General features: G+C 53.4%; 8 protein-coding genes across 8 annotated transcripts; 2 read left to right on the forward strand and 6 right to left on the reverse strand.

The window, feature by feature from the left end:
- Positions 1 to 366: 366 nt before the first annotated feature.
- Positions 367 to 864, reverse strand: CDV56_102860 (extracellular proline-rich protein; the record flags this gene model as incomplete). Its single annotated transcript, XM_026756479.1, has 1 exon — positions 367 to 864. The coding sequence occupies one exon, from the start codon at positions 862 to 864 to the stop codon at positions 367 to 369; it is 498 nt and encodes a 165-aa protein (XP_026611154.1).
- A 1,755-nt stretch (positions 865 to 2,619) lies between these two features.
- Positions 2,620 to 4,353, forward strand: CDV56_103123 (phosphotransferase family protein; the record flags this gene model as incomplete). The annotated part of the gene is made up of 3 exons (XM_026756742.1): positions 2,620 to 3,012; positions 3,078 to 3,438; positions 3,506 to 4,353. The coding sequence occupies 3 exons, from the start codon at positions 2,620 to 2,622 to the stop codon at positions 4,351 to 4,353; spliced, it is 1,602 nt and encodes a 533-aa protein (XP_026611155.1).
- A 486-nt stretch (positions 4,354 to 4,839) lies between these two features.
- Positions 4,840 to 7,384, reverse strand: CDV56_103385 (uncharacterized protein; the record flags this gene model as incomplete). Its single annotated transcript, XM_026757004.1, has 4 exons — positions 4,840 to 4,989; positions 5,052 to 6,889; positions 6,960 to 7,148; positions 7,210 to 7,384. The coding sequence occupies 4 exons, from the start codon at positions 7,382 to 7,384 to the stop codon at positions 4,840 to 4,842; spliced, it is 2,352 nt and encodes a 783-aa protein (XP_026611156.1).
- A 907-nt stretch (positions 7,385 to 8,291) lies between these two features.
- CDV56_103736 (uncharacterized protein) lies at positions 8,292 to 9,672 on the forward strand (the record flags this gene model as incomplete). Its single annotated transcript, XM_026757355.1, has 3 exons — positions 8,292 to 8,311; positions 8,359 to 9,208; positions 9,274 to 9,672. The coding sequence occupies 3 exons, from the start codon at positions 8,292 to 8,294 to the stop codon at positions 9,670 to 9,672; spliced, it is 1,269 nt and encodes a 422-aa protein (XP_026611157.1).
- A 152-nt stretch (positions 9,673 to 9,824) lies between these two features.
- Positions 9,825 to 11,057, reverse strand: CDV56_103888 (aldo/keto reductase; the record flags this gene model as incomplete). The annotated part of the gene is made up of 6 exons (XM_026757507.1): positions 9,825 to 9,994; positions 10,043 to 10,188; positions 10,233 to 10,288; positions 10,334 to 10,418; positions 10,488 to 10,789; positions 10,842 to 11,057. 6 exons carry the CDS (start codon positions 11,055 to 11,057, stop codon positions 9,825 to 9,827), a joined length of 975 nt encoding a protein of 324 aa, XP_026611158.1.
- Positions 11,058 to 11,651: 594 nt separating this feature from the next.
- On the reverse strand, positions 11,652 to 14,319 carry CDV56_104074 (endonuclease/exonuclease/phosphatase family protein; the record flags this gene model as incomplete). Its single annotated transcript, XM_026757693.1, has 4 exons — positions 11,652 to 11,797; positions 12,366 to 12,687; positions 12,736 to 13,595; positions 13,644 to 14,319. 4 exons carry the CDS (start codon positions 14,317 to 14,319, stop codon positions 11,652 to 11,654), a joined length of 2,004 nt encoding a protein of 667 aa, XP_026611159.1.
- A 404-nt stretch (positions 14,320 to 14,723) lies between these two features.
- On the reverse strand, positions 14,724 to 18,333 carry CDV56_104381 (bifunctional cytochrome P450/NADPH--P450 reductase; the record flags this gene model as incomplete). The annotated part of the gene is made up of 5 exons (XM_026758000.1): positions 14,724 to 16,288; positions 16,379 to 17,368; positions 17,421 to 17,861; positions 17,912 to 18,157; positions 18,213 to 18,333. The coding sequence occupies 5 exons, from the start codon at positions 18,331 to 18,333 to the stop codon at positions 14,724 to 14,726; spliced, it is 3,363 nt and encodes a 1,120-aa protein (XP_026611160.1).
- Positions 18,334 to 19,295: 962 nt separating this feature from the next.
- CDV56_104779 (carboxylesterase/lipase family protein) lies at positions 19,296 to 20,951 on the reverse strand (the record flags this gene model as incomplete). Its single annotated transcript, XM_026758398.1, has 1 exon — positions 19,296 to 20,951. The coding sequence occupies one exon, from the start codon at positions 20,949 to 20,951 to the stop codon at positions 19,296 to 19,298; it is 1,656 nt and encodes a 551-aa protein (XP_026611161.1).
- Between the last annotated feature and the right edge of the window lie 2,572 nt (positions 20,952 to 23,523).

Raw genomic sequence — 23,523 nt, forward strand, 5'->3', positions numbered from 1 at the left:
TCACTTCTAGATATCTACTACAAAGAACTAATTCCCAATGTTAAGTAGAGAATGCAGAAGTCTGCAAGCTGAGTGAATGATCTAAACTGTCTAAATGAGTCCTCAGTCGAAGGATATTCCTGACCATTGGATGTGGAATTGCAAAACTACCTCTTCATTGCTTTCTAGATCGACCAAAAATACCATTATAGAACAGAAAGGACAACATATTCAATTCCTCAACTGTCAGATCCAGCAGCGTACCAAGAAGCGTCACAGTAGCCTGATTCCATTGCCCACCGGGCCCCAATTACCGCTGGACTTCGCCAACGGTCGACGGTGGGTTGCCTTAGCTCAGTCAGGCCTGGAAAGGCAAGCCCAGAGGAGTTACGCTGGGAGTAGGAGGGAAGCCTGGGAAGCCCGGAAACCGCCGGTAGGAGCGGGGAAACCACCGGTAGGGGTGGGAATGCCGCCGCTAGGCACGGGAGGGAAGAAAGGAGGAGAGCCTGACGGCTGTGGCCATTCGGGGAAGCCACCGGATGGCTTGGGGTGATGAGCTTCCTCGCGCTTTTCGAAGCCTCCGATACCACCCAGTCCGGGGAAGCCGGGCAAACCGGATGGAATCGGGAATGGCAGACCGCTTGGAAAGCCGGTAGGTAGACCCGATGGAATAGGGAAGGGAAAACCAGTGGGCATGCCAGACGGTATAGGGAACGGCAGGCCGGTTGGGAAACCGGTAGGTAGACCCGAAGGAAGAGAGAATGGGAGACCACCAGAGAGGCCAGATGGAAGAGGGAAGGGCAGGTCGGCTTCCTGGTCAACAGGTGCGGGCAAGGCGAGGGCACAGCCCAAAAAGCCCAGAGTCGCCGCGGTGGAGAACTTCATTTCGATTGTATGAAAAGTAGTGGTCTTTGAAGATAAGATAGAGGAGAGATTTTTCTGAGATGGACCTTAAGAAGCCTGCGTCAGAGACAAAGCGAGCTTGGAGTCGAAGGAATCAAGGGAGACAATGCATCTTTTATAGATGAGGACTTCCAGCACAAATCAATAAGGTAATTGATCAACACAATGGATGAAACAGTCAATCTATCTGGTTCTCGATTCAGAACAAGAAACAACAGGCCCATCACGTCTTCGGATGCAGCGTCCATGCCTGTTTCGAGGACTGTTGGTGCTCTCTAGTGGAGCCTACCATGGATGAAAAAACCAAGAACAAAGGTCCATGACAAAAGCCGAACGGCAATGTTGCTGGGCCTATGTATTACGCCAATATCACACTATTACTCGGTAGATGTATATCATTAGCCCTAAATGGGCGGTTTGATGATACATATTGTGAAACGTGGGTCGTTGCAGGTGGTGAATCTTACTGAGAACCCTGATGAGTCGATCAGTTGCGAGTAAGAGTCGAGACTCGAGGCTCTAGATTCATCCTTGGCCTCAAAATTCAGAATGGTCCGCCTGTAGACCATGATCAATCCTCAGTGAACCATTGATAATCCTAAGATCGTCACAATCGTCCGCTGGGATTTGAATATGATGCCATCGATCAGGAAGCCACAGTATTTTAGGCAAGAGTATCAATGTGATGACCTTGCAAGTCGTTGAATCCATGTATGCGATGCCTCATCCCTGCTATTCGGTATAGCCCATTTATCAGATGTGACGAAAATCGTTTGATATCCATGGAATCAAGGCCCACAAGATTCCAACGCCCAATCACATCAATTCTGAGCGACTGTTTCTCCTGATCGACAGGACATCTGGAGTCCTGGACGGCAATAAACTTCATGCTTCTCAGGTTCACAGTCGACCAGGCCCTCAGTCGAGCCATCCTCATCGGACCTCTTGAATCACTCGGAAGTCGGAACGTGTCCGCAGCGTTGATCGGTTATTCGATATCCGTGTTTGCACCACTGATGTGACGATCCCAGAAGGCGAGGGATTGCCAGTTGGCAACGAATGCAAAATTTCAGTCTGGGCCGTGCAAAAGAAATTCAGGTGCGAAAGATGCAGTAGTCCAGTGTGATGGTGATACCTTGTAGCCAGGATAGATGCCGTTCCTTGTCCCCCAGGGCTTCTTCACCTCGGATTGATGGAGGGGCGACGATCACAAACGCCGGATATGGTATCTGGTCCGAGTGATGAGACAAATCTGAGCATGGGCGTTCCAGCCTTGAGTCCATCAATAATTTGAGTAGTAAATCAGTCCGAAGACACTGGTCCTAAGCTAATACTGGCTCTCAATCGTCGGTTATGATGGAATCCCTTGGATTGCTTTCTGTGGATGGGTGTTGTGGATGCTTTGCTGCTCAAATCCAGGACGAACACAGAACGACAAGAATGACCCGTTCAGGCCAGCAATTATGGGTGCCTGAGGCAGTCTTCCTTTGACAAGCTCCTTGTCGAATCGAACCCGAGTTAGCAAGTTCCGCTGGGGTTGTTGAACAGGATAACATCCATCTACTGAGTGTGATGTGCCTCAGCTACTAGAAGCCAAAGCAAAGAGCGGTACACTAATTGAGACTGCTTTCCTATCCCGAGGCACCATATTGATGTACAGTCTTACAGCTAAGACATCTGATCTCTAACTCCAAGGCTCCAACAGATTACCACTCTCTTCACACTTTCAAAAGCATCATGATGCAAGGGCAACACAAAGCTCATAAGCTTTTCAGTGGACATTTCAGCTCAGCTATGGCTTTCCTTCAAGCTCAGGCTCACTCTACGAATTTCGCACAGACCGAAGCAAACAACCCCTTCTTTCGCTACACGTCCGGCCGTTGGCTATACAATGAGCAGCTCCAATTGGAAAGACGGTTTGTCAAATTCAACATTCCAGCTCTTCAGCAAGCTGCTGGTAAAGTGCTCGGTACTCGATGTGTCCAGATGACCAAGATACCGGAGGGGCTGTACAACAAGGTGTTTTCTCTGAAGATGGAGAATGGCAAGGAAGTGTTGGCAAGGATCCCAAATCCGAATGCTGGCCATCCGCAATATTGCGTGGCCAGTGAAGTCGCCACGCTTGATTTTGTGTGTGAGACTGTTCTTGCAATCAGTCCTTCGATTGGCTAATTCTGGTCCAAATGACATGGTAGCTTCGCAACGTCCTTGATATCCCCGTTCCTCGAGTCCTGGACTGGAGCTCTCCGGCATTGCGACCCAACCCAGTGGGCAGCGAGTATATTCTCATGGAGCGGGTGAGAGGACGCCAATTGAGCGGGGTTTGGGATGCAATGTCTGAAGCTCAGCGCTTCGGTTTGGTTAAAAGCCTGGTAGAGATTGAGAGGAAGTTGGTGAGCGCACAATTTACAAACCATGGCAGCCTATACTACAAGGATACATATCGACTGCCTAGCTCGAACCAAGAGACTGCTGCCAAATTCGTCATTGGCCCAACAACTGAGCGGTCTTTTTGGGAAGACGAGAGGCGTGGACTAGATATCGATCGGGGCCCTTGTAGGTTCATCTGATATTGTTATCAGGTTCAATTTTTCTTGTATAACGGACTAATGGCTTTATCAAGGGGAAACCGCCCAACAATACCTTTCAGCTATCGCAAAGCGTGAGATTGCCTTGATTCGAAGCTCAGCAAAGACACCAACAGCACAGGAGAAACATGTCCGGCTTCTTGAGCAGTTCCTCACTCTGCTCCCTCACATATTACCACCAGAAGAGCTTTCTCGTCCTGTCCTGCTGCATCACGACCTTCATCAAGATAATATATTTGTTGACGACGCGGATCCAACAAAAATATCAAGCATAATTGATTGGCAGGCAGTGTATTCCGCTCCACTGTTCATGCAAGCAAGATTTCCCTCGGTATTCAATTGCGACGACCAGTATCCATGGGGCGCGGTTCAACCTGAACTACCAAAAGACTTCGACACCCTCTCACAAACGGAAAAAGAGTTAGCTCAGGACGAACTTGCCAGGATTAGATTGAAGAAATTCTACGAATTCGCATCAAGGAAGTTCAACCCGCTTCTCATTAAGGCCATGGATGTCATGAGAAACGATGATGACCCTACAACGTTCATTTTCCATATTGTCGGCCAGTCCTCCCTTGATGGACCGATCCCGCTCAAAGAACTTCTTATACAGATGTATGAGAAATGGGACAAAATAGCGGAGAGGAGAGGCTTGGGGATACCATGCCCGATTTCATTTTTAAAAGAAGAAATCGAAGAAAGTCGTCAGCAGGCGACTGCATGGGCGGACGCGTATAAAGAGCTTGATACTCTGCGAACTCAAGTCATGGGTAAAGATGGCTGGGTCTCACATGAGGAATTCGAAGATGCCATGCGCAGGTGGGAAGACAACAAAGCAACTTTTGAAATGCTTCGAGAGCGACTAGAAAAGTTGCTTTCGTAGATTTACTTCGACCGTCACGGCTAAGCGCGCAGTGCAATTGCAGCAACGGAACTGAACTGCAGCACATTGTATCAACAGTGTGTATTGGTTGGATGACCAGGATCCGGTACATGCTTCACAAAAGGAAATGAGCATGCTAGTGAAATACTTACGACGGCATCTGCTGATTGCTTTTATAGATTCCTTCAGCAGCAGTCCTTGGCTCCCTGCTGATCTGGGGTATGCATATCCCTACGGGGTATCTAGGGCTAGGAGAAACACGGCAACTCGGCTTCCGAATTAACAAACAACGGATATAGGGAGAATGCAATAATTGTGAGGCTAAAAAGCCTAGCATACAAGTTCTACCTTCCTCTGCGTTACACCATCACATTCCCTGCCCGAACAGGTGGTACCCGGTATGCGTACTTGGCTTATTCTTTGGCGAGCATCGCCATGCAATCGGAAGCCATTCAAGTACCGTCTACGCCACTTCAATCATCACAACTACTCTTCCACGGTGATTTCAATCGTGGTAGACGTGACAGCGTAGGTTGTCGCGTCCGCGAAAGAAAGGGTAACGACATCAGGACCGAGCTTACGGCCGACAAACGTGAACACTTTGTTGTCCTGATCGGTCTTCACAGGGAAGACATTCTAGAAGGCGCGTGTGTCAGCTCAAGACCTGTTCCCATCTCTAGGGATAACGAGCGACTTACTCCATTTTGAACAGTGGAAGCAACCTGTGCAACATGCTCCGCCGATGCAGTGATGGAGAACTCCCCTCCAACCTTGACAGTCTGCGGTACACCGGACAGGTCCGGCGGAGCAGGAGCCTTGTATCCCGGGCCGTCGACCTCGCCATGCTGCAGATGCGCATGGATCTTGTCAACGATATCGTAGGTGCGGAACAATGCATTCGCATCTTGGCGGTGTTCAAAGTCCTCGGCAGTGATGACCGCGAAGATGTTTCCCCGAATCCACATGCTGCACGTGCGCTCTTTCACGCTCTCGAGGGCATACTGGCCGTAAGCACGGTCCTGCGGAACAGCCCTGAAGATTTCCACAGGGTTACGCGGATACCTGCAGAGCTGGTGGTGCATCGCCGTGAGAGCCTCTTCGTGGGTCTGGTTCACGACCATAGTGACAGTGTAGGTTGTCTTTTCGGGCACGGACGTGAACGTCCACTCGAGATGAGAGCGGACGGGGCCAATATCGCGTTCAACCGAGACAGACGAGTCACCTGGGAGGACCGTGCTGACCAGCTCGGGGATCTTCAGCAGGGATGAATTGGTGAAAGTGACAGATGGTGCGCCCTCCACCCGAGCCAGCTCCATGGCAAGCTTGATCGATTCCTGGACTGAGTTGGGGAGATCAGCCAGCCGCAGAGAAATATTCGCTGGGGTGTCAAGCGTCATGATGCCCTGAAGCTTCGTCGCATCGTTCGGGGTACCGGCCCGGAAACTGCCGTGGTAAAGTGCTGTTTTTGTGTCGACCGACTGGCTGATGAACGAGTTCAAGTCCTCGTTGCCGATATGAGGTCCGCAACAGGAGTCAATAATCGCATTCGTACGGGGAACGGCGACAAAGGCGTGGTTTCCAAAGCCCTGTCGGGAGACATCATTGATATCCTGTTTGAACTTGTCTTCCGGGTCCTTGAAGAATGGACTGTTGCATTGTCCCCAGCCGATCAACTGTGTATCGTTGATGTACCCAAAGGGATCCATGTACACCCACGCGTACGCGACATTGCCCGAATAAAACGCCAGGCCCACTTGGGCCAGGGCTGCGGTGTCGTAGCAGACCAGAAATTGCGGGTAGCCCGAATTCGCTCGCTTTGCCCATTTGGTGATCTGGAGGTTGCCCCCGCTGCTGGCTGTGCCAAATGCGGTGCCGGATGGAAGGGAGCCCAGCGCGTCATACAGATATCCAAAGTCCCGGAAAAGGGTGTCAGCCAGGAAGGCCACATAGTTGCCTGTAGTTCGCAATACCACGCGGCGGAGCAGCCCAATCGGCACCGAGGTTGTCTTGAAAAACTGGGCATCGGTGGTCTCATTGGTGACTGCGTATATCTCGATGCGGGTTGTCGCGCTCGTCTCAACAGCCTGTTTCTTCGGCTGGAGGACCACCTGCCAGGTCATATCTCCGGCCCAGCCAAACGGACCAGCGTCACAGTTGGGTTTCTGTAGCATTGTGCAGTCGATGCGGGAATTGAATCGGCCCACGCCCGACTCAAAAACCACAGCGCCATTCAAGATGCCTCGCAAAGCAACGGGGATCTTATCGATGTTAGCATCCCCACTGGACGCCAGGTCCACCTGAATGGTCGACGACATTTGCTCAGACTGCACCGCAACGGCTTGAAAGGAACCGTTGACCGTACGCATAGTGTTGTCTTGGACGCTCTGGGCAATTTGCGGTGTCCAGATCACGACGGGCTGAGAGGCGCCAACAACGACCCCTGCTGAATTCAGCACTGGTGCAGTAGGGTTGGGAACCAGAAGCTGGGTGATATTAGGGCGTGTTTGGATATCTTTCAGACCGATCGTGACGGTCACTTCAACAACGATATCAAACAAAGATCCTATCAGTAACCATATCCCAAGGGTTCTCCTGGGGTCACTCACCGTTAAGTGGATGGCCTGATTTACTCCAAGGGGTATTCGACACATCGAACATAAAGTCCAGGTTGTTAAGACCCCAACTGAAACCATTGTCTTCAGACACCGGGCACTTGAAATTGCAGCGAAATATGGTAGTTTCCATGCCAGGAATGTCAATCCGGTATTCGAACCATCCTTCCGCGCCAGGTGCAACTGTTCGACAGGTTAGTTCCAGACACTCGGAGCATTTACATAGAGTCTGTAAGATACTGACGGGTCTTGTCTTTCAGCGAAATCTCCCCCTTGGCCGTTGGATTGATGCGGTACGGCGGTTCTTTGTCCCAGTAGCCGTGGGTATCCTCCTTATTGAAATACACGAGATCAACCGGCAAATTGTTCTGCACTGAGATGTAACAGCCAAAGTCTGCATTTGGCACAGGATCCGACATGTTGTAATTCGAGGGCCCTGACTGTGCTTTTTTTGGCGAAACAGATCGCGAATGAAAGGAATATCGCGCGGTGATGGCAGATGAAAAGAGAAATGAGCAGCGCTGAGACGAGCTTTATATACATGGACTGACTGGGACAATATCGTCGCCTTTCCTGAGGCCTTCATCAGTGCGACTCTCCCCTTCGCACCATGATCGAGGCCCGGGACTGATGGCTGAGCTGTGCTTTCATCCAGGAGAGCAAGTAATACTGACCAAATCGTGATTCAGCTGCCCTTTGGCAATTGACCTATCCACTATTCAGCTAGGAACAGCCGAGAAATAGGCATCATGACTCGTATCATGACTTCGTGTCAACGCCATGATATTCTCGGGCTGAGGGAGAAGACCCCGCTAGAGGCCCAGACTCGGCATTTATTGCCCAAATTGAAAGATGATGGATGATATCTCTATACAAAGTACCCTGCATCTAGTATTCAGCCAGCCCGGTCAGGGACGGTGGATCATGTGGTGTGTACGAGCATAATAAACCTGATTGCATCTATCTTGGGGTTGGTTGACGAAGCGATAGGTACAGCGACCCCTGCAGTTTTCACCTTCTTCACCAGGCTCGAGCCCGTCCTAGTGTTCAGGAGCCTGTCCACCAAGTTCCGTCTCACAGCTCGGTTAAGACTGCCACTTTCTGGGCTTCAACTGACAGGGCCATCGCTGTTATGCGGACTGCTCTCGATTGCATCCCTTTCTGTGGAAACATCCTGTCAGCGTGGCTGGCTGAATCTGACCGAATGGCTTTGCCGAGAATGATTTATGTCTTATATAGCCGTCCTTGTTACGTTCTAAACTTGAATCCATCCGGCGCACAGTTTGAGAATTCAGCTTCACGACTCACTGCTTCAGGGTAGCGAGTATGATTGATCCAGCTTCACAGTACGTAATGAATTCCTAGTATGAAGCGAGCTAACACTCTATTAAAGCAAAACTACCCCTGGAGACGATGAATCTCAACTGCAGGATCCGGTGAGCTTGAGCGACGAGGATATATGGAAGGCATTCCGACACCATAGCCCCGGAGTCGTCACTTTTCCATCCGTTCTGGCCCAAATTCCCATTCAAAGAACTCTCAACCCTACCGTTCCAGAGCCTCCGGACGGAAGATTCCGGTTCGAGTATGCAGAGCATACGTGGCTGGGAAATGCAATCCCTCTGAGATGGCACGACGGCACGACCAAGCTCGCAAAGGAGATCTTGATCAGTCTGCCAAATGGGCTGAGGATCACCTACGGGACCATCAACGCTCTCGCAGGGGACTTTTACGCAATGAGCGACCCCATATGCGAAGGCCCGAGCCTGATGCAACGACAGGACCGATTCAGGCGGTCGTTTGACTTTCTGGCGTCGGATCCCAAAACGCCAGCCGAAGCCCAGGAACTGATGCACCTACTTCAGTTGGAGATTGACAGGGTCAACGAGGCCCTGCGCCAGGGGAAGTCCGTGCCCGAGGCTTATTATAGCCTCGGAGACATGACTGCAGAGTTCCTAACGATCATGTCAAAGTACAGACCCATCGGCTCCGGCAAACCGGACTACCTGCGGCTGGCGAAGTCCAATCTTGACCACTTCGGAGAAGGGGCCCGAATGGCATACGATGCGGGACATTCCCTCGCCCTCGAGGTGGCGGCAAAAGGCACCCCCCAAGCGCTGGAGCTGGGGTATGCGATGAACGCATTCGCCGACCACTTCCTGGAAGACCAGTTCGCCGCTGGGCACTTGCGCACCCCAAGGAAAGCCCTTTCCGGTATTGGGGTTTCTGACCTGTGCTCCAAGGTTGTTCCTCTTTTCCTTTCTTCCTTATATCACAATCCATCCCATGCTAACCGTCTCCCCCACAGTACATGCACGACGAAGACAACGCCATCGGGCTGCAAGTGTCGAATCCACACGGAGAGACCTGGACCGCATACGGCGACAAGAAGCTCTTGACCGGCGACGACGCGGAGAATCAGAAACGCTGTCACCAGGCACTGATGGCGTCGGCCGATGAAGTGTACGACGCGTGGACCTCGCGCAAACCAACCCCGATCGGACTGTTCAAGGCGTGGAACCACGCGCCCACATTGCAGTCGGCCCAGGCGAAGCAGGAGCACGAGCCTCTGTTCAACCCGAAAGCGCAAGTGCGCACGCCGTTTGAGGATCGCAGATCGACCAACTACACATCCGTCTTCAACTGGGTTGGGCTGTATATGAAGTTTCGAGAGAGTCCGGTGTTCAAGGAGCCTATTCGTTTGTAGCGAGCATCTACTGGCATCGGGTTGGAAATGAGGTAGTTTATGGCAAGACTGGTTGATAACAGCGCTGAAATGTCTCCCTTTGACTGGAGGTTGTACAAGTACTGAGAAAGTTCAGAGTTCAGTATACCTCTATTGAGATACTCTATCTACGGTCACTTTGCCTGCATCTTCTGCTGCCGAGCCCACTCCAACGCACTTCGCTTCGCCGATTCCTCGCCCACCTCACCAAAGATATCGACTCCCAGTCTAGCCGGAAAGTTCATCCGCTGGTGGCGTTCCAACGCCTGGATTCTCTCGAATGCATGCTCGGGTAAGACGAACACTATCCTGTCACCTTTCATCCTAGCTCATTGGATAGATGACTACTTACCCTCGAGGTTCCTCCGGATACGCTCCGGCGTGACCGACTTGGGCACGACAGATGTCCCGCGCTGAATGGCCCAGCTGATCAGCACCTGTGCGGGTGTCTTGTCTAGCTCTTTGGCGATCTGAATGACGGTCGGATCATCGACGGCCCTTGCATCGTTAGCATGGACTATATATAGGTGTAGGATACTCACCGAGGGATGTTATAGATGTTGTTCCCTAGGGGCGAGTAAGCGGTTACCACGAGTCCCTACTCTGTCAGTATACTTCAAGCTTGCAATCATACCAGGCATACCTGTTGCTTGGACCACTCGAGCAAATCCCTCTGCTGGAGATAGGGGTGTGCTTCGATCTGGTTGACGGCGGGGGGGATACGAGCCCTGCAGCGATGCAATTTAGCTCACCTTCATCAACAACAAAGAAAAGAAACGAAGCCGAGGAAAACATACGTAGTCATCAACTCCTCAATCCTCTGACGAGTGAAATTGCTCACCCCGATGGCGCGCACCTTTCCCTTCTCCACCAGCTCCTCCATCGCAGCCCAGGTATCCTTGACCGGGACGTCAATGACATCGACCAGCCCGGTTCCAGGGTCAACGGGCTGACTCGTCGTCGTCGAGTAGCGGAACGCAACGGGCCAATGGATCAGGTAGAGATCTAGATATTCGACCTGCAGATCCGTGAGCGATTGTTCGAGCGCCTCCGCCACGTGCTCGGGCTCGTGGTGCGTATTCCATAATTTGCTGGTGATCTATTCAGTCAGCACAGTCAGGACCCAAGGTGGATTGTGACGGTCAACGTACGAAGATCTCTCCCCGTGGAACACCGGACAGTCTGATTCCCTCTCCCACCTCCTTCTCATTGCCGTAGACTGCTGCTGCGTCGATGTGTCGGTATCCGGCTTTTAAAGCTGTACAGACGGCCTCTTTGACCTCATTCGGCTTGGACTGCCAGGTTCCGAGGCCGATGGCTGGCATGCGGTGGCCGGTTTTCAGGGGGTAGGATGTAGATAGAGCCATTTCTTCTTCCTGAATTTTATAACTTGGAGTGGTAGTGCATGGTTGTGATGGGGTTATATAGGAGGCCATATCCGGATGGAGATGGATGCTTTTCCGGATGATATCCGAGGGGTTTCCGGTGGGGAATCCTCAAGGGATTATGCGATGTGGTATAGGACTCTGAAATAGACACTGAAGTCCATCATATCCATCATGAGGAATTCCAACTGGTACTCTGTAGATGAAGATGATCAACATTAGCATTAACAATACACAGTCAATAGAATACACAGTCAAAGAATGCAGCCAATAGGATATGACAATCTTATCAATCACTGCATCTACAGATCGCACAACCTGATTGGCTGGTTCCTGCAATTCTAAAGAATCTTCAGAGATGAATTAAACTCTAATCTGTGATGCTATTATGTGATTTATTCAATGTCATTGCTATGCTAGTGCAAATAATATCTACTAGGTATGCATAAAGCTTTCTGTCAGTTGTGTATCCAACTCTGATGCCATTCATGGCTTGGCTTGCACCATCGCATACCGAATCAACTAACCTTATCAGATCCTTATCGTTCCCCAGAAGATAAAAGCGCTCTGCTGCTGCTAGACTCGTTCAATATATTCAATCCAATGGCAGCCAAAAGTGTCGCCGTCATCGGTGCAGGCCCAGCCGGGGCCATCGCAGTCGATGCCCTCATGCAGGAGCGCGGCTGGCTGGGGAGCCGGGAGAGAATCAACCGGGTCGAAGGCTGCCCGCGTTTGAGCAGAAATGGGTGGACGATTTCAATGCAGGTCATCAGAGGCGGATTCGGATGTGGAAGAAGCTTAATGGGGAGGTTGCAAGTATGAGTAAGTTGTAGTCACGGAGGAGAGATAGATATAGATTCGGATAGATGGATACCGATCTTTCAGGCGTTTCACAAGCAATCAGATAGCAGCGATCCACAGCCGTACACAAGCACCACGATAGACGAGATGATTTCCGCGCTGAAGCGTCTCTACCGAGAGCACCTGTGCGATGCGCGGGGGCTGCTTTGGACAACGGTATGGGTGCTGCAGTCAACCCCTACAGGAACTTTATATCCCTTGTCTAATGGGTGTACGGGCACTGCACGGCGGAGTGTCCGAGCCGCAATCTGTTTTATGGATGCTACAAGCCTGACGCCAGGCTACCAGAGATTGATACTGCTTGCTGTCGCCAGATGATATTCAACCTGCTGTTTCCAACCGTGGTTGAGGGATAGTTGCTTGCCATTGGCACATGGAAGCCAATTTCGCTACTGCTATACAAATGACAAGTCATTGCTATCTACTCACACACATTCAACAAAGCCACCGTAGGGTCATGGTCACTCGCCTGGTCATCGTACGAAACCCACGTGTTGACATGCAGATGGTGTATCTGGGCGCCCTGTGCCAGCGCCGGGCTCACAAACACGTGGTCCAGCTGTTGGCAGTTCATATCATAAAGATACGTGTATCGCTCCGTAGTCTCAATGCCAGCGACTGCGTCGAGATCCTCGAGCCCGGAGTCAGACAGAAAGGTTTCCAACGGCTCCGCGAAGGTGAATTCGTTGAAGTCGCCGGAGACGATGAGCTTGGCGGTGGAGTCTTCGGCCAGGATGGACGATGTGAATTCCTGTTGGATGTCATTAGTATTATTCAAAGGCAGAGAGCGAGTACGTACAGCAACGAGCTTCGCCTGCGCCTCACGCTTGGCAACGCCCCCGTTCACCGGCGGCCGGGCATCGCCCTCGATCGACGACCCGCCCCCCTTGCTGGTGAAGTGCACATTCACCGTGAAGAACTTGTTCTTGCCGTCTAGCGTCTCCCAGGCGGCGGCCAGCGGCTTGCGGCTGTCATCCCAGGCGTCATTGGACGGGTCGATCAGGCCCGGGTTATACTTGAGTTCGGCGCCGGCGAGGACCTCGTTGGCGTCGGTGTTGGAGCCAGGGTTGGCGTTGCGCAGGCGGATCACGGAGGCGTCGTACAGGTAGGCGACGCGGATGTTTCCGCCTGGCTCCCCGCCGTCCTGGTCGTTGACGGGAGCAATATCGACGAAGGAGTAGTTGATGCCGCCTTGGTCGGCGATGGACTGGACGAGGGTCGAGAGTGTCTTGTTGGCGGAGACCACTGCAGCAGTTAGCTGGAGCTCGTCAGTCAGGACGCGAAACATACCGCCGTCGTCAGTCGCTCCGTCATTATCCTGGATTTCCTGCAGGAAGACCAGCGTCGGACTCTTCAGGTACTGCGCGATGTGCTTGGCGATCTTGGGCAGCGTCGACGAGCTGGGAGAGAGGTTGTTGACATTGTACGAGCCAAACGTCACAGCGCAGCAGGTTCCGGCTGACACGAGGTCCGTAGCAGCAGCTGCCGTCGTGTTCGACCCGGTAACAGTCAATGCAGTCAAGGGCAGAAGCGCATAGTACCCGTACGCCGGCGCGATGACGCCCGTAAGGTCCCGGATCGAATCCCCCAGCTTGGTATCGGTAGGATTATCACTGCCATCCAGCGGAGAACCAATGAGAACCGCCTCCGGGTTCGAATCTACGCAGTCAAGTCAGCAACGCTCGTTGAAGGGAGAGGAGAGCATACCCTTATCCCGCATCGTCAGCCCTCCCCTCTCATTCTCCCCACTCGCCTCCCAGTCCCCAAGCACCCACGTATCCCCATACGAGTTCGGCTTCGCAATAGCCCGCACATTCGACAGACTCACCAACTCCCCGCTCAGGCTCTCCCAAAAGTCCATCCCGTACTTACCCGGCTGCAGCACCGGATTGGAACTGCTGATCTGGCTCACATTATTCGGCACAGCGAGCACATCCCCTCCATCCAGAGAGGAGAACTGCTCCGTAGGCGGGGACCGTCCACCCTTGCCGACCGCCACCGGCACGACATTATTGCCGCTCGAGACGACGGTGATGGCAGACGGCGAGGTGAGCTCCGTCTGATACACGTACGAGGACGAGGAGCGGTACTCGGAGACCTTCCCAGTGAGGGTGATGATGTCGCCGACGGAGACTTTGGAGACGGCGGTGCTGCCGTAGACGTAGATTGATTCGGAGGTGGCGTCGTCGTCGTCTGGGGTCGTCGAGCGCAGGTAGAAGCCTGCGGAGCCTTTGGCTGTTACCAGGCCTTGGATGTTGGAGACCGTTTTGCCCGCGTAGAGCGAGAGGTACTGGTTTCCGTTGATTTGGCTGATGGTGAGGGCTGAGGTAGAGACGAGCAGCGCCGAGACGCAGAGGGAGAGGGAGACCGCTTTCACCTTCATTTTAGCAGGTCTTTGCCAAGCGTGAGTGGCTGCTCCTTTCTTCGAAAGGATTGAGGAGGATTAGACATGGCGCCATGTTTTATACTATGGAATCGTGAGGGGTCGGCGGAGTCCGAGGCAATTGTGCTTGCATACAGCGATTAGACTATCGCCAGAAGCGAAGGATAGATTAATTCCAGGTCAATTTAGATATGCCGGCCCTTTGCACCAGTGACAGTCTCTCGTGAAGCCCACGTTGCAGAGCCAAGTCTGCAGCCAAGCACGCCAAGTGACGCCGTCAATGCAACATCATCTGCAGCATGTCTATGGTGATAGGAATGAGATAGGCCTACTAGAACCTGAAGATCATTTCCCGAGCCTGGCGAGACTGCAGAAAATTGTGGCTTGTTTGGTATATACCGCTGTCAAGTGAAAACATCCGTCGCGTATCGCTCCTTTGTCTTTAGATTATCCAGGAATTTCTCCGCAGCAGCATCCTCGTCATCCTCTGCAGCGACGTCCTCGCCACGTTCCCGCGCCTCCCGACGCAATTGGCGTCTCCTCTCCAGGTAAATGTCCTTGCAGGCCTGGCGCACTCCATTCCCTACATTTGTGCTGCCACACACGTAGATCCGAGCGCCCTGGTCAAACAGACTGACCAATTCCTCGCGGTCTTCCAGCATCAGATCCTGCACATGACGGCCCTTTGATCCGTCCTCCGGCCGGCTGTAAGCCCACCTCACGTCAACGGCGCCCAGTTGAGCCCACTCGGCGAGCTCAGCCGCGTGGATGTCATCCTTGCCTTGGGTCCGGCAGCCCACGTACAATAGAGCTCTGGCTGGCTGTCCAACCTCGGGAAGCTGCGCATCAGAGCCGACCGAGCTGCGTCTTCCCCGGATCTTCTCGGCGCGGTCCATGACGAACCCACGGAAGGGCGCAAGTCCGCTTCCTGCGCACGCCATGATCATTGGCGTCTTCAGGTCCACCGGCGGCTTGAAGCCTGAATGAGACGGCCGCACGGTGATATGGGCACGCTCGCCGGGCTTCAGCTCTGACAAGTAGGTGGAGGCAACTCCCATGTACTGCTCAGCTTCCGCTCGCTCGGCGGGTGGCAGCGATACCGCTGCCAGAGATGGTGCGTTGAGCACAGAAAACGTAATCGAGCATTCGGAAGGATCCGCCAGGGGAGAAGAGGAGATGGAATATTGACGCACCCGCATGGGCGGGAGCATGGCCAGGAAGTCGCCGACGGGCAGCTTGATTGAAGGGTACCGGATCAGGATATCCAACGGACTCATCCGTTTCTTGACGATTTCCTCGGTGAACCGAGTGGGACTGGACGCGAGATAGCGCAGTTCAGCCTGCACGTCGGCGTCGGTGACGGCGGCGTCTGCCAGTGCGTTCAGGTCGCGCTTAGAGGCCGGCTGAGAGAGCTCGACATAGGTGGAGAGAAGTTCGAAAGCCGAGATGGGCGTGTCAAGAGGAATCGCGGTGGAGCCCTTGGGGGCCTGGGTGGGTTTGCGGATTGTCAGCATGGCATCCCAGGGAAGATCAAAACGTCGGATGGCCCGGCGAACGACGCTGCTCGGGTTCACCGGCAGTACAGCCAAGTAATCGCCACACTGGTAGCTCATATCCGAAGGGAGTTTGAACCGGATCATTCTCTTGGCTGGGACGCCGGGTTTCGAAAGTAACTGATTCTCAACCACGAATCCTTCCTGCAGCTGAAGACCAAGGGTCGAGGCCCGCATTCCCGAGCTGACTTCTACCTGCAGACTGGACGAGGATTGAGGCTCGTCGGACTTTCCACCCCCGAACTTGGCTGTGATTGCAGGCCAGAAGGCGGACTCGCCCCATGAATCAAAGTCGGTAAACATGTCTGAATTGGCCGCATCGGCTAGTCCGATATCACACAACCGGTTTCCTCCATGCTCCGCGACAAGCTGATTGACCGCTTTGGGGATGCGGTGAAAGGTAGCCTGCCAATCGTCTGCGAAATTTAGCAAATGTATGGTATCAAGTCATAGACATAGTATGGCAGGCATAGCCAGGGGAGAGAGAAACGGAAACGGTCACTCACGATGGCCACAGCCAAACACGGCATAATTGACGCCCTCGAGCTCATTTCCCTTCAAGGCGCTGAGCCATTCGAAAAAGTGAGCAGCATTATCTGGCGGTTGACCCTCGTACGATGCCGTGATGAACACCACCGGTTCGTCTCTCGGAACATTCTGCATGGGGGAATCCAAAGACTGAACTTCGGCAGCGAATCCATATCCTACAGCATCGTCGGCCAATCTGCGCGCAAATGTCTCACATGTTCCTGTGTTGCTTCCAAAGAAGATGTGCATCGGTTTGAGCTGACCAGGGCGGGGAGCGGCTTGCTTGCGACCCTTGCTCGCTGCTCCCGAGCTCTCTGGCGGCGCACTGTCCGCGCTGCCGCTCAGAACGATGCCGAGTTTGGTAGCGTCCAGTCCATGCCTCAGAGCGGCTCTCATGTGGAAGTCCTTTGGCTTGATGGTGAGCGTTTGCTTGATGCGGAGGTCGTAGCTGGGATTGTCCATCTGAAAGTTGAAGTTCTGCAGCAGGATAGCCACCACCAGCAAGGCTTCCTGCCAAGCAAAAGGGCGGCCGATGCAGGCCCGCATCCCGTTGCCGAACGGCTTCCAGGCGTTCTTGGGAAGCTTTTCAAAGTTCTCGTCGAGCATTCGCTCCGGCTTGAACTCTTCTGCATCGGGGCCGTAGACCTGAGGGTCGCGGTGCAGCTTGTCCAGGATGATCACAATGGCCTCATCCTTGTTTAATACATACTTGCCATTTCCCAGGGTAACAGGATCCTCCTTGTTTTTCTCTGGGTGTGCATGTACAGCAATCAGAGGGGCCGTAGACCTCAGACGCAGCGTCTCTCGCATCACAGCGTTGATATACGGCAATTTCGACATATCCTCCACCGTAATCTTCCGCCGGCCAATGACAGAGTCAACCTCCTCTTGCGCTTTCTTGTAGGCACGGGGGTTTTTCAGCAGGTAGTAAAAGAGGAAGGAGAGCAGGCCGGAGGTCGTTTCGTGGCCTGGTATCATCAGCTGAGAGTGCCCGAAGGAAAATGGTAGAGCAGGACGTACCAGCGATCAGGAATGTGATCATATTGTCAATGATCGAGTCATCGGTCAACCCCTGGCCGGTCTTAGGATCCCGTCCCAGGATCAGCGCGTTCAAAAGATCCTTCTTATCCTCGGGATTCTTCCTCCGTGTCTCGACCAATTCCTGCGCAAGGTTCCGCAGGAAGGTGATGTCGTTCCAATACTTGGCATTCTCGCCCGTGGGCAGATTGTTGATAAGCGCCGGTCGACGAGCCCGGTCACCGGATCCTTGTAACAGGCCCACCATGGCCTCGACAAAAGGGTGCATCTCTTCGTGGTAAAAAGAGTTGAAACGGGTTCCCATCGCGCAAAGGGCGATGGTGTCTAAGGTCAATCGGGTGAAATCATCGGTCACCATGATCGGAGCGGTAGGTCCTTGTCGGGCCCATTTCATGACGAGCTGCGTCGCGATGTCGTACATTTCTGACGGTATTGTCAGAGAATTGCAAGTCACGGTTGACAAGGCACCCTACCGTCAAACATGCCTCGGATGGACAACGGTCCAAAGGCCGGAACGAGCACACGATGGGCAATAGCCCAGTTTTCCTCCCCGGGGTAATTGGCCGTGAACAAGCCATCGTGAACCCCATTACGAATCTCATTCAACCCGGCTGAGACGACCTTGGTGAATCTCTCTTCGTTGCAGACTTCGTCGACGAGTTCGTGGGTGCTGATGAATACTCTGGAGCGACCAAACGTTGTCAGACGATAGATGGGGCCTTGTAAAGAGTTAGCTTGGGGAGCAGCTCCGAAGAGTAAGGCAGGATAGCGTACCATATTGATCCGCCAGCAGATCAATACTTTTCAGAGGCACCTCTTGCTCGATGTCATAAATGTTTCCCAGGAGAGGCACGCCTCTGGGTCCTGGGATGGGGATCGTCTGCGACTCGCTCATGGTGCGTGAGGTTATCACAGAACCTTAGGAATCATGGGAGTAAATGAAACTTCAATGACAGTCTTGGATAGAAAAATGGAGGACAACGCAAAGGAGGGGCTCCAGGTACTTAAATCGATCTATCTGCACGACGATCGCACGTGAGAGCTGTATGCATGACAGTTCTGGATTACAGTCGCCAAATACCTATCCATCCATGCCTGAGACAACAGAAGTGCCGAGGAAGATGATCTGCACCATCTGGATGTGGTTATGTCATAGATATTTGTGTCAGGAGTGAGCGGGTCGAGTTGTGAACACAAGGACTGTATAGTCATCATAGTCTTAGCAGACTGAACCGGCACTTGGCAGCTCAAGAATGAAATCAACCCATGCTCTGAAATGGATACGATATCTCCACAGATCGGAAAGGAACCCATGTTGGAAAAAGATAGACAGCGGGACTAAGAGTCTAGGACACACCGGAGGAGATGTCGGGCTTTTTTTAATGAGACCAGATCATTGGCTAATTCAAAACTGGTGCCTACAAGCACCTTTCCATTGTGGCATTATTTTTGGCATTCGTATTTCGAGGAGATTGAGCATAAAATCTTGCCAAACGACATCAGTTCGGTCTCGTGGCGCAATGGTAGCGCGTTAGTTTCCGGTACTAAAGGCTGTGCGTTCGAATCGCACCGGGATCGCGTTTCTTTTTCTTTTTCTTTTTCTTTTTCTTTTTCTTTTTCTTTTTCTTTTTCTTTTTCTTTTTCTTTTTCTTTTTCTTTTTCTTTTCATTTCAACCTGTCATCATTTGCATTTTTCTTCCGCTATGTCTGTCTATGTTTTAAAGTTGACGAGTTTATCCTTGAGCCGGAGTTGTCTTTTCTGAATCAGGCTATGTCTGTAACACTAACTCTACGTACGTATGCAGCACATAAACAGCTTCCATCCTGAGAACGTGGACACCATGCTCCTCGGACCATCTAATATGGAATCTGCCGGTGGTACCACTCCATCAGAAACTCAACCTGCTCCCGCTTGGCAATGGGCACATTACTGAATGCATTGCCCAGTTCCATGACCACCTGGGTGCCATTAGGGCTGTTAGGGCTCCAGTGCGGCAACGCCCCCTTGCCCGTGTAAGAGCCGCCTTTGTTAGGATCCAGCGTCTTTGCAAAGTTGGCCCAGTAAGCGGACATCTTCTCCTGGATCTCGTAGTCCGCTTCGGTGAAGGGGTACTGATCGGCATTGGCGTATAGAGCGTTCAGGGCGTACATGATCTCCGACTGGTGGAAGGCGCCTTGGTTCTGGCCAGGCGGGGCGTGAGTCCAGTAGTAGGTGTAGAACGGGGCGGAGGCAGACTTGTACCACTCAGTGGCGTAGGCCCACGAACCGACAAGAGAGGCGTCGCGGGCCGCAGCGTTCCAGGATTGGTCGGCGGTGCTTTGGTTGCCGTTGTCCGGGTACAGCTTGATGTAGCGGTTGTAGAGGTCGCCGTATTTGTGCGAGGTGTAGTTCTCGTATTCCTCCACGGTGTAGTCGGTGGAGGGGGATGCGCCAGACTCGTCCTTTGTGTTGCCTGTGATGACGGGAACATCGTTTGCGGGCCCGTTGATGAGCGTCTCGATGTACTTGGAGGGGAGAACGTAGTCGTCGAGGACCGGCTTGAAGATCAGAGGATAGCCAGCAGAAAGTGCAGTGACCCACGAGATCCAGGTGCTGTTGACACGGTCCTGCGAGCCGACCAGCAGCTCCTCCATGGACAGTGTCCGCAACTCGGCGATGCTGGAGACATTATGGGAGGTGGTGTAGTCGACACCGTGGATAAGAGCCGTGGACATGTTGACATAAGAAGTGGCGAGACCAGCCAGCAGTGGGTCATATGGGTATCGGATGCCAGACTGGGAGATGCCGCCATGGAAGTAGCCTTTGAAAAGGGGGCTGTTCACAGCATGGTAAACCTGGGAAGAGCCAAAGGACTGGCCGGCCACTACCACCCGGTCAGGGTCACCACCGAAGTGGGCGATGTTCTTCTTCACCCATTTCAGCACCTCAAGTTGATCAAGCACACCATAGTTTCCTGACGTATTGTGGCCAGTGGCTGCCAGACCCTCTGCATTCAGATCTGGATGGCTCAGGTACCCGAAGACATCATCTCTGCGGTTGAAGGTGATGAGGATGACATCCTTCAAGGCCATGCCGCCGCCATACCACCAGGCGTCATCGCTGGTCTCATCCGAGCCCTGGTTCCAGACCATAACAGGCAGCTTAGCCTCCGCGGAGCCGGCATTGGTCCATAGATTCAGACTCAGGCAATCCTCGCTGATGTAGCTGGCCTCATTGGTGGGACAACGAGGGCCAAACTCCGTGGCCTTCAAAGTTTCATTCCATGGTTCGCGTGGCTGGGGCGGCTTCCAGCGGTTTTGGTAACCGGTATCCGCTGCAAAGGGGATGCCCAAGAAAGCCGTCACATTGGACTCCGAGATGCCGAAGAATTTCTCTATCGTAGATTCGTTGAAGTACTTGAAGCCTTGAACGGGGCCATAGTTGGTTTGAATGACTTGGTCCCAGAGCTGGGCTTGGGCGACTGCAGCGCCCAAGGCCATCGAGGCGAAACCCTTGAAGGCGAACGGGGGCATGCTGAGTATCCTTAGAACAACAATTGCGGCCTCAGGAGTAGGTAAATGTGAAGATTAAAGCGAGAAGGGAAGTTCTTACGGGAACTTCCTCACATATAAATACAAGCTGTTAGCATAGTATGCCATCTGTAGCCTCCGGATATGACGACTTTCCGAAGCCCACTCCGAATGTCTCAACGAGCCAGTCGAGCTTGCAGGATGATTGCATGAAGAAAGGCATCTTCCCCCGAGGCTCCACATGTTAATTGATCTTGAGGAGAAACTTCATGACGGCTGCGCCTGCATGCATAGCGGCATCAGATAGATCACTGTTCTCGGCCTGAGAGACAAAGCGATGTTCGACTACGTAACTCCATATCGTCATCCCTGTCGATCAACAAGTCCTCTCCGCTACCGACCAACCATGAATCCAAGGCCAATAGTACAGCATGCCGTGCGCCTGAGTCCTCAGAACACCAAGCATGCAGGCTATCATGCTGGCTTCAGGAACTGAGTGACGACAACGGAAGCCTCTGCACCGCTACGATTCAAGCACTCCATTCAAGCCACGCGTTCCCGTCCGAAGTAGCGGTAGGAGGGGCAACAATAGTCAACCCACATGGCGAAACTTGCAAGTCATCGGCAGAGGCAGTTGCTCGATATACCCGATTCAGTAGGTAACGCCGGGCTGCACTAAATCTCGGTGGGCATAACTGGATCAGGGAATCTCGTACGATGGGCCTCCGTCTAGTAATCTGGAGCGAGTGTTCAATCTGGCGATCAAGCCCTCAACATTCAATTGCGCTGCATTTCGAGCTTTTCCATGTTAGTCACCCAGTACTCCGTAGTCAGTCAGAGGATGATGCTCTGAAACAAGGATTCTCCGGCTGGAGCAGACGAAGGTCCCTCAATAGTGTCGATCGCATGGGGGTTGGGAAGGAGATTTGGCCCTTTGAATTCTGGCAGACGTCAGCAAGAGCATAAGAGTCTTCCTGGGAGGGTCCTGATGGGTTGGATGGCACTCGGGAATCTTGAATGTGTTTGTGCGTACGGAGGAGTAGACTGGAATTAAACAATGAGCTGTGTTTTCTGTATACCTATATAATTCTCCACTTTGTACAGCGATTGGTCTCGTGGCGCAATGGTAGCGCATTAGTTTCCGGTACTAAAGGTTGTGCGTTCGAGTCGCACCGGGATCGCATGCTTTTTTGGTTTTTTTTTTTTTTTACCTCACCCGTCTTTTGTTCCTTGCTGTACCCATAGAGAATGCTTTTTGCCCATGAGCAAGGTTCATGACTGCCGTAGGTGTCCTCGCAGTGACTTTATTTTCTAGGTAAATTATGTTGAATTCTTCTGTTCCGAGCGGGGTCGTATTCGGCATCTTATCCGGGTGAGTCAATACGAGGAGCCCCATGACTTTGCAATATATATTCCACGGCTGGCAGGACAATCAACAAATGAACCCGACTAGATTGAAGGGTTGACGATACGGAGTAGAGGCGGACATATGCAGACCTTGATCCTCTCGCAGCGACGATTGTCAGCAACAGCGTCCAGGCTGGGAATTCGATATAGAAGCCTGCATACAAACATGGCTGCTCCACAACCGTCAGAAAGACAACCTGTCCCAGACAGGACATCCTTCACAGCAAAAGACAGCGTGGAGCATATCTGGAAACGCCTCGGCCTCCCCGCCGAGACGCTGGAGGCTCTGGACCTAAGTGGCAGCGGGCCGGGCCTCCCATCGTCCTTCAAGATAGCAGACCTCGCGCAAGCATCCATCGGTCTCTCCGCCCTCCTCGCGGCGCAGATCCACGCGCTCCGCAATGCCTCCCCAGTCCCCGCGGTGACCGTGCCCCGCCAGCACGCCGTCATCGAATTCAAGTCCGAGAGACTGTACACGCTCGCCGGCGAACCCGCCCCGAACCTCTGGGGCCCCATCAGCGGCCTCCACAAGACCTCCGACGGCCACGTCCGGGTCCACGACGGCTTCCCCAACCACAGCAACGGCGCAAAGACGCTGCTGGGCTGCTCACCGGACGCCGACCGCGCCACAGTCAGCGCCGCCATCGCCCCCTGGCGCGCCGTGGACCTCGAAACCGCCGCCTTCGACTCCGGCTGCGTCATCTCCGCCCTGCGAAGCTACGCCCAGTGGGACGCCACCCCGCAAGCCCGCGCCGTCGCCGACTTCCCCATCCTCCTCCGCCGCATCGGCGACGCCCCACGCGGCCTCCCGCCCGCCATGCGCGGCCCAGCCGCAGACAAGTGCCTCCGCGGGCTGCGCGTGCTCGAGCTCTCCCGCGTTATCGCAACCCCGCTATCAGGGAAGACGCTGGCCGCGCACGGCGCAGACGTCCTCTGGGTGACCGGCCCCCAGCTGCCGGACCTCCCCTCCATCGACCGGGAGTTCGGCCGCGGCAAGCGGACCATCCAGATCGACCTGTCCGCGGCGCACGGGCAAGGGGCCGCGGAGCTGTCGCGGCTCCTCGAGGACGCGCACGTGTTCGTGCAGGGGTTCCGCCCGGGGAGTCTGGCGGGGCGGGGGTTCTCGGCGGGGCTGCTGGCGCGGCGCTTTGCGCACCGGGGCATCATC

The sequence above is a fragment of the Aspergillus thermomutatus genome, assembly GCF_002237265.1.
Source record: "Aspergillus thermomutatus strain HMR AF 39 chromosome Unknown NODE_247, whole genome shotgun sequence".
In the NCBI taxonomy this organism is placed as follows: domain Eukaryota; kingdom Fungi; phylum Ascomycota; class Eurotiomycetes; order Eurotiales; family Aspergillaceae; genus Aspergillus; species Aspergillus thermomutatus.